At 32.9% G+C, this 15653-nt stretch overlaps 1 protein-coding gene across 1 annotated transcript; it reads right to left on the reverse strand.

Moving 5' to 3' along the window:
- Positions 1–4019: 4019 nt before the first annotated feature.
- Positions 4020–15197, reverse strand: fcer1g (Fc epsilon receptor IgFc epsilon receptor Ig). The gene is made up of 5 exons (XM_062993140.1): positions 15080–15197; positions 9890–9981; positions 9264–9302; positions 6444–6470; positions 4020–5180 (listed from the first exon to the last, which is right to left on the reverse strand). Exons 1-5 carry the CDS (start codon positions 15141–15143, stop codon positions 5118–5120), a joined length of 285 nt encoding a protein of 94 aa, XP_062849210.1. The 5' UTR covers positions 15144–15197; the 3' UTR covers positions 4020–5117.
- Between the last annotated feature and the right edge of the window lie 456 nt (positions 15198–15653).

Here is a 15653-nt window from a genome sequence, read left to right on the forward strand (position 1 = left end):
CAAAGGATAATACTGTATTGTATTACAACATGCAATAGTACAAATGCAATTTAAGTCAATAAAATAAAAACAAGCTATTGTTATTTATTAAATTTGTATAACATATCAGATCAATCTCACATAATTCAGAATACATTCAGGAGTAAAATAGTAATTAGAATTGTTTAATATAATTGCACTGGATTTACTTACCATGTGTACTTATGTCTTTTAATTATGTACAAAGTGTGTATTTATGTATATTTAATGTGTGGAATACACTGAAGATGATAACATTTGCAAAGTCACAAAGAGCACATTTTAAAATCTTGCATGTCACACTTGTCCATGGACAATTACATGTGGTGAAGGTGTTTGCTGTGGAACTGTAGTTTTTTTATTTAAGTGTTTAATAACTTAATCATAGTAAGACATTAAGGAAGCTCCTTAGTCTTAATGATGATTGCTGCTTGTTGAAAAAAATCCAAAACAAAGGCAATTTCATAATAAAATTTGAACTAAATCATTTAATACATTTACATTAATATCTAGAATAAAGTTAGTTTTGTGTAAAATGTCTGAGTACTTTATCATTATAAACCTTTGCTTTTAAAACATTTTATAATACTTATAAATACATACTTTGTTTTATATGGATAATTACAAAAGATGTGTGTCAATTTAAAGTAATATATGCACAGGAGATATTAAATAGTAAAAACAAAACTGGTTGAATACTTGTTGTCCATTGTATGTTTAACATAAGTGAAAAAACAGAACTGAGGTATCATGGTGGCTCAGCAAGTGGGTGCCACATAGCTTCAAGGTCCTGGGGACGTGTCTTTGAATTGCAACTACATTCACTGTCTACGAAGAGTTTTAATTGATCACCCAGTGTCTTCACTGGTTTTCCTTAAACAGTTAAGCTCTCCTGTTTACAAAAGCATGCAGAAGTTGATTGGCTGCTTTAATAAATTACAATTACAATTGGCTGCAAAAGCTACAAATTGGCATAATTGAATAGTCACTATCACCTACCACTAGAGGGAGACCACCCCCTACCAACTCTTATTTTCTTGATGTTAGGCATTTTTAAAACACCACTACTGGACTTTCTCTTAGCTCTTCTGCTTTCTCTTCTGCTTCTCTTAGCTCTTCCTTTAATGTATCTCAGTGCTCTTTGTTTTTCCCATCATTACTTTTCCTCCATTTAAGTCATTTACCACCCCCACAGCCATTTTTTTCAGGGCTATTTAATTACTTGACCTTAAATTAAATCCTGACATTAGATAAATAATTACCAGTTCATTAATTGGTCAGTTAACCATTTATAGACTAAAGCTAAAAGCTAAACGTATTTTCAACTATTAAACACTATTACAATACACTATCATTCCTGCCACATGTTGCAGCATCTATCCAGACAACGTATGTCACTCTAATCTATCTATCTATCTATTAAGAGTATCCACCTAAATGCCTGTTTTGGGAATTGGAAGAAAAGCAGATTTCCCACAAAAACATATCAATGTGCCAAAGCCCTCACACACAATGACCAAAGACAATTTAAATCCACACTGTTACATTACTTAAGCAGTTATAACCTTCCTCACCTCATGTCTCTCATACTTTATTTGCTTGTTTTAGCTATAATAAGTTATAAGTTACAAGTAAATTACAAGTAAGTAATATAATTTTTTAATTGTGAATTGTGATTGCACTTATTGTATCTCCCCAATTGTGTAATTGTACTTCTTTATTCATTGCACATCAGCCCCGATGCCAACCTTTCTTCTGAATCTGCTGCACCTAAAATACTATCTGATGAAGACTGAATTAAATTGTTAGGGTGAAGGCTTTACTTAATTTTATGATTAATGGTAAGGCTGGTCTCTCTCCATGTTCAAAGTTATTTATGAGGGCAAACTGACAGATGACTTAAGATGTTAGTTATTTAAGCTTTAATTTACCCATTGAACAGGTCACCTTGGCCATCATCTCAACAATTGCCATAAGATTTAGACTTAGTTAGGAATTATGCTAAGAAATTACATTTTAATGTACTGGACAAAAGCGTTCAAAAAAACCTGTGATCAGTTTCATGAAAATGACATGAAAAGCCGTCTTCAACATTATGCCGATAGAGGAAATCAGCTTCAGTACGAAGTTATGCCAAATGAGGAAGTTGCTATCTTCCTTTAACCAAGATATCACAACTTTATGTTCAAAACTTAAATTCTTGAAGTCTGCTATTTTCAAATGGTGACCTCAAAAACGTTGTTGTAACAATATGTACCAAGAGAAAATAGGTTGAATATTGAACAGGGCATTCACATTGACTTGGTGCATTTTATGCTGTGCCTGGTTAATTAATAAGTTATTTTATTTTACTGATGGTACATTACATACCCATGCACAGAAACACAGAACAAGAGTAAAATAATACTATACACCAAACATTTTGTGAACCCTGGATTACTTAATTTATTAAACTAATCAATCTTGCTGTAGGAAATGTTATAAATGCTGATTAACCAGGACATTTCTTCCCATTGCTCAGATGTTCAGGATTTGCAGTTTGTTCATTGGCCTTTGATTGGTTTCTGAATGTTATTCTCTGCTTTTTAGCTTTATCAAGCTTAAGAATAAAACTGAGTCATAGAGATGCTCTTTTAATGCTGTGGTTATTGTTGTAGCTGTACATTTTGGGGCATTTAGCAGCCAACCTGTAAATTACTGTTTATCCATGTCTTTCAATGTCTCCATAAACAAAACAAATGAGAAAATATTTTGAATGAATAATTTTATTCCTTCAGCGAGGCTTGTGATTATGCATTGTTGTTGTTTTTGTGGCTTGTGGTGGCCCACAGCATTTTTTTTTGTTTTGTATATATTAAAGTGCTGTTTTGGTTGTTGTGTGTGTACTAAGGAAAGCAATACATCAATATCTACACTATTAAGTTTTTACAAACCTAAACCACTTCATCTGTCACAGCAGTTTACAGTAAATACCTGTAATAACACTTATCAATATCATTATGTGAGGGGCCCTGTCTTCTGCAGGTTACAGAAACTTGCCCACCTGCCATGCCATTGTGGTCTGTAGGAGGCATTGAGGTGCACATGACTGACAGTGGTGATTCCTAAATCAAGTAATTATTTGATGCACCTTGACAGATCTTTTAATACTGGCTTTGTTGGCCCTCTCGCTGTGGGATCATTATAATGTGCTGTGTGATGTTTGTGTGTTTCCACCTACATCGTCTGCAAGACCTGTACTTTAGTTGTTTCAGTTCTGTCTGCATTTTTTTTTTTTTTTTTCGAGGAACTCGGCTGATGTCTCAATCATTATGCTGTGACCGAGCTACCTCCAGAGGTGGTGTGATGGCAGCTGTATGAACAAACCCTTCAGATGGATCAACACTGGACTCGGATGCATCAGTTGGTGGAATGGTTGCTCTACTCTTTTTGTAGTTGCTCCCAGGTTTTACTGAGTTTCTTTCTCTTCACAGACAAAGTAGCTGACATGCTGGTAACTTAGTTACCTTTTCTCTTTTATCTATATTTTCCTTCTTTTTATGTGTGGTTGTGCATTTTGCTGGTGGCTTATTGCTGATTCAGCAGGCCAAGCACAATGCTTCCTGGCATTCAACTGAACATCCTTTTTTCTCTTCTGGGAGAAAGTGTGAAGTGTAATGGGCCCTTCTTTAACAAATGCACTTGTGTATCTGTCCTTTCATCCTTCTTCTTCAGGCTGCGGATTTTATTTGTTTTCTTTTAGTTTCGGTTTCTGTTATTTTGCCAATTATTTATTTTAGTTTTTATTTTTGTGTTATGCACATTGGTTTTTTTTTTTGTATTATTACCTTGCAGGTGCAAGTCTAAAGTAGCCTTAAAGTAGCCCATTTTATCTACCATGGTTAGGTGAAATGATAATTAAAGGTGATTTTCAATTATTTAATGTTATTATAATGTTGTTGTTTTTTTTATATTCTACTATAAAAATACAAGTTTTATTGTTTTATTTTTATTGTAGCTCTTTAAAACAGCAAAGCAACACCCACCTTAGCAACCTTAGATCAGTAATATACTACATACCATATTCTGTACCTGTTGCAACAGTGGTAATACATTACAGTAATACATTTTACTTTATTACATACGATAATACAGCAATACATTTTTAAGCAGTTGTCAAACAGGTAGATGCTTTAATGTTAGATCTTAATAACACATTTTTCTAATTGTTCAGTTTACATGAATATATCAAGCCTTACCTACTATGTCATTTCTAGTAATTGATTCAGAAAAAAATTAGTTTATTTTATTTTATTTTATTTATTTAGTTTTAATTTAGTTTATTTAAGTACACTACAAGGGAGACGCTCTAGGAAAGCAGATTGCCCCAGTAGCGCCGCAGCGTCCCTTTTACCACTTGTAAAACCACTTTATGGACAGGAGGTGCCAGCGGAAGAATAAAGGGTTCTGCTTATTTACAGTTGAGACAGCAGCTTCTGATAGTTCCTTGTCTGTTCTGTTTCTTAGAACTGTTGTTGTCGCGTACAACATAAGTGGCCTGTCATATTGTAGCATCCAGTTCTAATTTATGCACTATCTTTTTTCTATTTATTTCTCCGTTGAGGGCTGCAGATGTACTGTGTTTTTAAGTTGTTACTTTATTTCTAATCATTTGGCCACCGCAATTGTTTCTTTTTGGGGTTTTTTTTGCCATAGTATTATTCAATATTAAATTAATATCTACAAATGAGTTCCATTTTTTACTCTTTCAGGTGTGTAAGGATCACACCTCATTCTCTCTTTAGTGAGGCACGACCTGCCCTGTTACAGCAAAATTATCATGAAACACTTTTGGATATTTAAAAGAAAGGGGTGTACATGTTTGACAGATAGATATACAGTATGTATAAAATAACTTGATAAAATGCTTACAGAAAACCTTTTGACTAAAATAAAAATCATATACATTCAGCAGTACAAAGCACATATATCACATTATATTAGTTCTTTATATTAGTCTATACAATAGGAAAGGAGAAATTGTTAAATAGAGAAAGATGAATACATTTAAAAATGAGGAAAAGAGGTTAAAATCCATTTGTTTTCTTGTCATGTCTGACTTATGATTTGGAACGTTTCATGTTAATGGAGTCATAGGTGTCCTGAGTCTGATGAGAAAGTCCCTGCAAAAGAGAGACAAAGAAAGAGTAAAAAAAAAAAGAAAGTGTCAATTTAAAAGAGGCTATCCAGGCCAGAAACTCAGTTCACTTATGAAACATTCAACAAGAATAAATACTGTTCTGTTTAAGCGGGTGTAATTCACTTTAGTCACAAAGTAAATGCATGCACCTTTTTAAATAAAATACCTTAAAATATCTTTCGGTTGGTTTAGTTAAAGCTGCTTTTTTTACTTTTTAGGTTTATTTTAAATGAGATATTGAATTGTGGTAACTGAAGCTCATGACATTTAGAGGGAGACGTGTCGGTGTTTGATTGTGGCCAATAATAAGTGGCCTACATGTAGGCCACGTATCTGTACGCTTGTATTATATTACATATATTCAAGAGAATCAACAAATAACAGATTTTTCTTTTCACTGCATTTAAGAATTACTTACTACTGTATTACCTTTGTCTGGAAAATTGGATACATTTAGGAATGCTTATTAAGATATGAACAGTATGATGAAGCATGCCGTTTTCTATGTATCTGGGTTTTACCTTTTAAACTTTTCCCTCTTATTTTGCCTCTGTTCCAACTTTCTTGTTGTGTTGTAGTCATTAAATTCTACATGTATTTTTTACTTTTGTTAGTTAAATAAAAGTTCAATAGATTTAGCATGTCACAGACTTCATCTTTTAACTGCATTTTACAGAACGTCTCAACATTTTTTTGGAAATGGTGTTTGTAAAACAGAACCTAATACTAAATAGACCTCATCAGTAAATTACCTTCAACATTTTAAATTATTATAATGTGGGCAAGCACACTTTGAGTGCACTATATGTTTGAGATTAGAATATTTGAAAAGTTCTTTAAAATTCTTTAAACCAAGTTAGCACTTATGTCAAATCTTCTATGTACAAAAGGTTAAATTTCTGTGCGTCTTATTCCATTGCAGCACAATGTCAGACAACCTGGGCATATCAGATACTAAGTTATTATAAAATTAATGTACTGCTTTTGCTTTTGCTTTTATGACTTGTAATTAAAACATTGTTTTACACAAATATGGGTCAGAGGGCAAGATAACATTCCTTTAATAAATCTTGAGGTGTTTCAGTTTATTGTTTAAATACTAATGTCAACCTCTCAATATTTTTTATTACCAAGTTGACCCTAGTTTGTTTAAATAGAACAGTTCAAGAGTGTGTAGTGCTGTGGCTTTCCGGTTTCAAATATCTGCACATAAAAACCACATACAAAGATGAGAAGTATAACTTACTTCATACACCCCTTCTGAGGCCTCCTTCTATAAAAATAATGATAAAAAATATTCTGTTAATATGAACAGTATCCACATGATAAGCTGAACAAGATAGCTAGTGTAGATAGGTAGCATTTTCTTATACCTACAATTTTAAAAATACACATGCTTACAGAAACACACACACTCATGACACTTAATGATATAGAAAAAAATAAGTCATTCACACCACTTATCACTATCTATATTTATCATCTACAGAATGTTTCTCGTATACATAACTACTCTGTGCAGATGTGTGAAACATAGAGGAAAGATGGGTAAAGAAGTTTGTATTAAAAGCAATTTACTAAAACATGGCACAATTATTAATTACTGGTGCCATTAAATGTAATCGTTTCTGCAACCTCGCTTTTTATTTTTATTATTTAATATACGTACTTGTGTACCAGTACCAGTGCATGTATGTCCTCAAAACCAGGGCATTTAGAGGAAACAAAAAAAACCTTCACCATACTGAATTGTAGGCATTAGGTTATTTTCTGTGTAGCTATAATTGTTTTTACACCAAAAGCAAAAGCTACTATGGTCTCATCTGACCATATAACCCAGTTTCAGGTTCAAGCTTTCATTTGACATTTACATTTTCAGCATTTAGCAGATGCTTTTATCCAAAGTGACTTACAGTACTGTGTTGTTTAAGCAATTGAGGGTTAAGGGCCTCACTCAAGGGCTCAACAGTGGCAACCTGGCAGTGGTGGGTCTTGAACCAGCGACCTTTCAATTACTAGTCCAGCACCTAAATCGCTAGGCTACAGCTGACATCAGCAAACATTAGATTAAAAAAAATCTTCTCCTGGCATGTTCTCCAAATGTCTTATTTTCATGAAGATGGTGTCTTATTGTAGATTTAACAATGTAGTGACCTTAAAACGCTATTGACTTTTACAAATTGTCAACATGTTTGCCTCTTCAGTCTGTGTTTGTGGGTGGAAACATACATTTTTGTTCAGCCAGGTTCATTAAAGCTTGGGCAATGTCAAACCTTTTTAATAAGTGTTTTTATTTACTATATTTTTGTGGAGATTTTTTATATTTTTTATATTTCTTCAAATATTCTATTTTTAGTATTTTTAAACCTATAATTATAATCCATATAAGCTTTTTGAATTAATATTTTGAATTAATACTTGTATGCTATATTTTTAATGTACATTAGCTTTTTTAGTAGCCGACAGACAGAGTTCCCAGGCTATACTCTATTAAATTAGAATGAAACACTTGGTTTGTGGGTTTGAGCAGTGGGTGTAATGAAACTCAACCCTCTTTAAATTTTGAGTAATTTTATCCTGATAGTGTAGTACTTTACCCAAAGGTTGGGTTAAAAACTTATGTTGATTTGAATAATAATTAAAGTTATTACTGCAATCATTTACAAGAAGAGGTAGCACACACTTTAAAAAGTAGTTCAGATGGCCTTTAGCCCATACTTAAATATATGCACTGTTGTATGATAAAAAATTAAGTTACATGATGTTACCAGATTTTTTTACCTGCAGTTGTTATTTTATTGAGTTCTGATAACTTGTTTTTACAGTGTTGTTTTAACACACTGTAATGACTTACCTGAACTTAACATATTTGATTAAATAATAAAGAAAAAAAATCAGCTTCTACCAACTTAAATACATACATTGTACAACTTAATTTTCTCAATAGTTTGAATTCGCCCCGCCCACACTAACAAATTCAAATTTTCAAGGCACAAACCTTCTTGATTTTGGACAACTCACGAAAACTGGAGCACGTTTTTATAAGCAAGGCAAGTGTTCTAACTGTTGCAAACATTTTTATGACATACACATCCAGGTATTTTGCTTTTGTGATGGAATAACTCTGCTCGCTTTGCTGCTATGTTGAAAAAAGGTCAGTAGGCACGCAGTAATTAGCTAGCTAGCTAGGCTGTTTTTCGTAAGTCTGCCATAGACTGTGTTATAACTGCTACAAACAGTTTACAAAAGTGATGTTGTTTTTTCATAGTTTTTATTGTTGCCCACTTGGAATGTTAAAGTAGATGCGTTCTGTGACTCTTTCATATTAAATAAGTCACTAATCATCCAGTTTTGGTAATAATTCATGTTCCCATGTTCTTGTATCATTGTATAAATTGTTTCACATTCAGCAGAATCAAACAGAGGCTCTTAAGTGTTTTGTAATGATGTACAGTAGGCCAAATATTTAAGTTTCTTTCTTTTTTTATGCTTTGAGTACAATGTGATGTGAAATTACAGTGTCGAATAAAGGTAGCCGTATTGTCTAATGCCATATTGTCTTTGCTTTGTTGACTTTATTCAGAAAGACTGACATTACTGAGAAAGAAGCATGAGCTGGGTGAAAAAAGATTTAGTGCAATGCTAGGAGATAGTCAACAAACATTTAAATTAATGTTTAGAGATATTAGGCTACAGGATGTTGGATGAACGTACGTAATTCCACAAGCAGTTGGCATAACTCAAAAAGACTAATGCAAAAGGTTGTCTTAATTTTTTTTGTTGACCGCTTGATTTCTTTAATATTTATTCATCTTAAAAATATCTGTTCATGTTGACAGTTATAAAGTTCATGTTATTTAAAAATGCTTTTTACTAAATTATGAAAAGCTAATCCACCAAACTTAAAATATTGTGTTGGACCAACGTAATTCTACGAGCAGTTGGCATAACTCAAAAAGACTAATGCAAAACTTGCCCTAATTTTTTTTGTTGACCCAATGTTTTATTTTTTAGAGTGCAGAGCTGAACCATTTGACATTATATAAAGAATACATTTCATTTTTACCTTTGCGTTTACGTTGTTTTTTGCACGTTCATTCATGATCTGTAAGTAAGACAATACAATTAGCTGTTTGCAATGCTTATTGTAACAGATTTTTTCTTTACTTGGATATAAAGCAGTGGCACATACACTATATTGTTAAAAGTATTTGAGCTTATTGGACATCCCATTTTAAAAAACAAATGGTATTAAAATAGAGTGACCTTTTTAGGTATAACAACAGCCACTCTTTTGAGAAGACTTCTCACAAGACTTATGTCTGTGGCAATTTTTGCCCATTTAGTCAAAGGAGCCTTTGTATGGCTGGGCACTGATGAGGGGCAAACAATTCTCAATTGATGTTCCAGTTCATTCCAAAGCTGTTTAGTGGGGCTGAGGTCAGGGCTCTGTGCAGACCACTAGAACTACTTCAAATCAAGCTTTTCTTCTTGTCTTTATAGAGCTTGCTTTGTTCACAGGAGCACAGCCATGCTGGAACAGAAGAGGGTCTTCCCTAAACTAGTGCTGCAAAGGTGCAAATAATATACTTCCTTTGTGCTAAATTACAAATATGTTGAAGTAAAAATATGTTTATGTAAAATCACAAAGATAACACACTGCATGAAAAATAAGAAATGGGTTGAGGTTACCTTCATCCTGCAGTAAAGGACAGTTAGGACAAGTCCATAAATGAAAAGAACCGCATCCAGGATATAGCAGATTTGGAATTCTTGCAAGGCAGCTTTCACATAAAATAAAAAGAAAAACAATATTAAAAATAAAAAAAACTACTACCAATATTAATAGTCCTAATATTTGTCTTCTTCTTTTATCGTTGGGACTATATCAATTTGTATTACATAATAATTATTAGTATTGTTAGTATTGTTAGTATTACTGACAATCTTAATTATTGATTATATAAATATAATTTTATTTTATTTAATTAATTAAGTCTCTAGACAAACAGCTTTTTAACGGCAGACACCACAATTGATTTTTGCCAGTGAACCATGTGTTTTTTATTAATGATTTCTATACATATTGTAGCATATTGTAAAAATTCTAATTAAATTAAAAAACTATATTTTAAATTAAACATGGAATTGTTTATTAATATGTATTATAATTTAATAATTATATATGTATTATAATTTAATAATTACATCTGCATACTTCTCACCCTGACCAAGCAGAGCCACCGACTATCATGCACCCAAGACAAAATGCCCAAGATGTTAAAAGTTTAAAGCAGCTAAAAACACTACTCGGGTAACTGAGTTGTGGACACAGAGGGCGTGTTAAAACACAGACGAGAATTTTTATCTTTGAGACATGAAGCCTCGCACTGTAGCTGGATGTTCTAAGTTCAACTATTAAGGTAGACTGCGCTGTGTGTTGTAGCTTCATTTAATGTATTAGTGTTATTTAATAACTGCTGTGAAATGTGGCACTTTTTCTTTAAAAATCTGTGAAATCTGTGATTTTTGAAAAACAAGGTTTGTGAGATTAAGCACTTTTTCCCATGAATGTAGTAGAGCCCTAGTCATGCTATGATTAACACTAACAAACTGATAATGACCACTGTGGTTTTAACTAGGACACCTATCTGTTAACACCGATGCAAAAACGTGTTCTATTTATGCCCTGTTACGCTTATGTAATATAGTTTTGTTGGACTTTATAGTTTTTCTTTTGGACACAGTAGATCATTTGTCTCTGTCTTGTCCTGACTTGAACATCCTCCTTAGTTACCCCAACCTTCTGCATGTCCCCCCTCACCACATCCAAAATCTCCTCTTTGGACTTCCTTTCCTCAACCTGCCTGGTGTCTCCAATCTCCAAATCCGGCCCGCCACATCATTTTATGTGTGTCAAATGATTGTCTTAAAATACACTGTAAAATCATACATAAACTGCATCTCCCACAATGCATGCCGATTTTGTGACCCACAAAGTGACCGCATCCTGCCACTAGATGGCAGTGTTTCCACATCAGCGTTTAACTGAGGCGGTTTTCCAACAAGTGATGTTGAGAAATATTTACAAATAATCCCTTAGTGTACAAGAAGAGAAAATTGAAGCAGAAAGAAGGTAATATAATGAAAGATGGGAAAGTGAATACAAGTTTGTGCTTCAAGAAGAAAAAACGGTACGTCTCTTGTGTTATGAGGCCGTGTCTGTGCCATGTCTGTGATAAAGGAGTACAATATAAATGTAGATATACAATATACAGTATACATTTGGCATTTTGACACCAAACACAGAATTTAGCCTTCAAGAAAAACAACAAATTGTCCAAGATTTAAAAGGCTGACTGCAATCACAGCAGGATACGTTACAATTGGCTCTTTGAGGGCCACAATAATGCAGATGTGGCCCTCTGTGAAAATGAGTTTGACACCCCTGGTCTAAAGTATACACTGACAATTATATCACCGAGTTGTGTTTTTATATACTTTCCCACTAAAACATACATAATTCTTCTACAGTATGCAAAACAACTAATTTCCCACCAGGAGACCAAAAACAAGCAGCATTTTTATATATACAGTATATATACTGTATATATATATATATATATATATATATATATATATATATATATATATATATATACTGTATATATACTGTTTTTTTTTTTTTTTTTACAGAAACTAAACAGCTGAACTATCCCTATAAACCTAGAATTCTATATAATCCTATAATCTACTATATGACTAGATTTGTCTAGATTTGTCTAGATTTGTCTAGATTTTTTTGCTGTATGTGTATCAGCAATGTTGTGTTCTAATGGTTTAGTCACAAAATAAAATTGATGCAAAAATGATACAAATCATCATAATAGGATAAATTGCCAAAATCCATGTGTGCAAAGCTTGTAGTGAAGTATCTAAGAAGACTGCACTTGCTGCCAAAGACGCTTCTATAAAGTACTGCGTAAATGGTCTAAATATTGTTGTAAATAGGAGATTTAATTTTTTAATTTGTAATTAATTACAAATTCAAAAACATGTTTTTACTTTATCATCAATATTAAGATTGATCACTAATAATGTGTGCAAAAGTAAGTGTCTGTATCTGTTTCTGCATCTGTTACTAAAATTGTATTTAGATTTATAGCTATAGATCATACAAATATTATAAAAGTATTTTATAAAGGTATATTTTTAAAATTCTTTATTGTATTGGAAAAAGCTTTATTAAGTACTTATACATTAGATATTTTGTGCAACTCATATGGCTGCATACTTCTTGAAAAATAAAACGTGTATTAAAATGCGCGTGTCATGTTCAAGCATCATATTAATGGTGAAGAGCTTTATGGACCTTATGTAAGCTAATAGAAAGTTTAATACAGCTTTGATATTTTGTAAGATTCCTACACATTCATTAAAAAATACTGATTGCTATGGTTTCAAATAAGCATTTTAAGACCACATATTTAATTTAACGTTAAAGTTAAAAAGAAAAGTGTAGTCTAGAGCAGAGGTATTACATTCATTTATTTGAGCTCCATCTGTCACTTCAGCTAGAATCTGGCCTAGAAGCCTCAGATTTAAGTGAGGCTTATCACGTAGACACTATACAGCAGACTTTTAGGACTAAAACAGATCATTATACTTTAAAATTAATTTATTAAATTAAGAGTTGTAATGAATTTTAATTATTTTAAATTATATTGTTTCTGTTTTGTACTATATTGTAATTTTAATTACATTGTAATTGAATTTTAATTCAAGTTTGTATGCATTCTTCTCCGAATAAAACAAGTGAATGGGTCTAGGCATCTAAGCTTTACAAAAGTATGTCTGATGGTCACTCAAATACATTAATAAGATGCAGAAATGTTTGACTTGTAATAGCTGGATGAATGTTAACAAACAAGACGCTTCAACAGTGAACTAAACTAGGTCACTAAGTCACTAAATTAAAAGGTGTTTAGATAAGCATACAGTGTGAATAAAGAGATCTGGAGAACAAACATATTTCCAAAAAAGTTGGGACATCTTTTACAACGCAACTAAATCTGTCATTTGTTAATTATCTTCAATCTAACTCACAAAACTAGAAAGAAAAGGTTTTCACTGATCAGCTTTACTGCATTTTGTAAATGGAAACACATTTACAATTCAATGTCTGTAACACATTCCAAAAAATTAAAAAAGAGTGAAAAACTTAGAGAACATTCAAGTTACAGCATTCCACAATAAACAGGTGAATATGTAACAGGTGAGGGAGTCATAACTGGGTATAAAAGATGGATCCACCAAAGGCTCAGTCTGTACAAGCAATGATGGGTCGTGGTTTACCACTTTGTGCCAAACTTCAGAGAAGTTTCCAATCAGTTCAAAGAAAACATTTCTCAATGCAAGATTGCTAGTAGTTTAGTCATTCACCATCTACTGTCATCATAATATTACAAAAAGATTCAGGGAATCTGGAGAGATCTCAGTCCATGTAGGACAAAGCCAGATTTTACTGTTTCATGTGCTTGACCTTTGAGCTCTCAGACGGCATTACATAAGAAACTGCATCAAGAAATGCAACCTGAAATTCTATTACACAATGAGAAAGCCATACTTTAATTCTGTGCAGAAATGACTTGGACTTCTTTTGTTCCAAACTTATCTCAGATGGTCCAGTGAAAAAGTGTGCTGGGGTCAGATGAGTCCACATTTCAGCTTGTTTTTGGTAAAAATTGACATTGAGATCTCTTTGCCAATGATAAAAAGGACCGCCTAGTTATCAGTGAAAGGTGCAAAAGCCAACTTATGTCATTGTATGGGGGTGCATCAGTGCCCATGACATTGGTGACTTATATGTGTGAAAGTATCATTGATGCGGAGGTGTATATTAGAATTTTAGAGAGAGACACATGCCGCCATCCAAGTGCCATCTTTTCCCCAAGAAGTCCATGTTTATTACAGCAAAACAATGCCAGACCCCATTCTGTATCCACTACAACCATAGACACAGACTGTGTGTGCTTAAATGGCTTGCTTGCAGTCCACATCTGTCTACTTTTGAAAATGTATGGTGCAGCATGAAGAGGAGAATCGGACGACGACAATCACGGACTGTTGGGCAGCTGAAGTCTCATATCAAGCAAGAATGGACAAAAATTCCACTTGTAAAGTGCAACAATTAGTGTCCTCAGTTCCCAAACTATTAAGTCTTATTAATAAGAAAGGTGATTGAACACAGGGGTGAACACGCTTCTGTCCCAACTTTTTTGGAGTGTGTTGCCGGCATCAGATTCTACTTATGTTTACATTTACAAAACAAAAATAAGTTGATCAGTGATCTTTTTTCTATGTATCAATTAAATAAAGATAATTACAATTAATAATTAACAAATGACAGTTTTTGTTTTTATGGCGTTTTACAAAATGTCTTAACATTTCCAAAAATGGGGTTTGTGTAATGTTGCTAAACAGTACAGATTATACATATATTTACTTATTACAATTATATTTCAGTTTTTTAAAGTTGTATAGCTCATCTAAAACTAAATACACTGTAAATTGGTTGTGTTATAAGCTACTAGTATAGAAGTGCATCACGTGTACATGGCTGACACAGAAACTTTTTTCCATTGCTCTGACACCCACATACACAGTGAATTTCTTTCTTAGTTTGTGTGTGCTGACATGTCTGGATTTTTAGAGCTAAAAAGACATTGTTTTTAAATGATTAATGATGAATATTATTAACTGTGTTTCTTATGTCTGCACTGTTGCAGTAAAACAGTAAAACATCTAGCACAATGTTACACACATCACAGCATCACAAGTTTACTAAATCAATTAAATATTAAAGAAGTCATAAATACGCACCAGCCTGACCAACAGTCATTGAAAGAGGAATAAGCGTAAGTCCAGAAAGTCCTGTGTTTTTCATAGTGAAACTCACAAAGAAACAGCACTACACACTAAAGCAGTGACGGACACTGAACTAAACAGCTTTCAGGAAACTCAAGCTTGCATGCGAAATAGTGAAAGGGAAGTTGTGGTAAGCGGCTGTCCGTTTTCAAGCTTAAGCCAACCCCACACCACAATGAAGAAGACAAAAAACCCTCTTTTGATCACTGTTTCTCTTAAATGATGATAGCCATGTAGTGACGAGTGTTGACGTTCTTAGTTACTTTTTATGCATTTAGATTTTTGTCTCAATTTAAAAGTACATTGTGATTGAAGTGTAGAAATCTGATCACTTTATTTGCTATTATTAGCATCTTTGTAATATATACAAAATAAACACTATAGGAATTTACTTCAAAAGTTAGGGTATACACAAAGATGGTAAACAGAAGGAAACTGAACAAAGCCAGTATGGGTATATTATGGGTATATTTTTATAATTTATATAAATACAGGCTTTTAAGTGTGTTTACATCCATCTAATTAAAAA

Source organism: Trichomycterus rosablanca, chromosome 4 (assembly GCF_030014385.1).
Source record: "Trichomycterus rosablanca isolate fTriRos1 chromosome 4, fTriRos1.hap1, whole genome shotgun sequence".
NCBI classification, from domain to species: domain Eukaryota; kingdom Metazoa; phylum Chordata; class Actinopteri; order Siluriformes; family Trichomycteridae; genus Trichomycterus; species Trichomycterus rosablanca.

Bases quoted from the DNA above. Each gene is read 5' to 3' on its own strand.
- fcer1g (XM_062993140.1), bottom strand. From the start codon at position 15,143: ATGAAAAACACAGGACTTTCTGGACTTACGCTTATTCCTCTTTCAATG. The intron at 9,982-15,079 runs GTGCGTATTTAT...TTTATGTGAAAG, and splicing joins AATGACTGTTGGTCAGGCTG to CTGCCTTGCAAGAATTCCAA. The intron at 9,303-9,889 runs GTAACCTCAACC...TCTTACTTACAG, and splicing joins TCCTTTACTGCAGGATGAAG to ATCATGAATGAACGTGCAAA.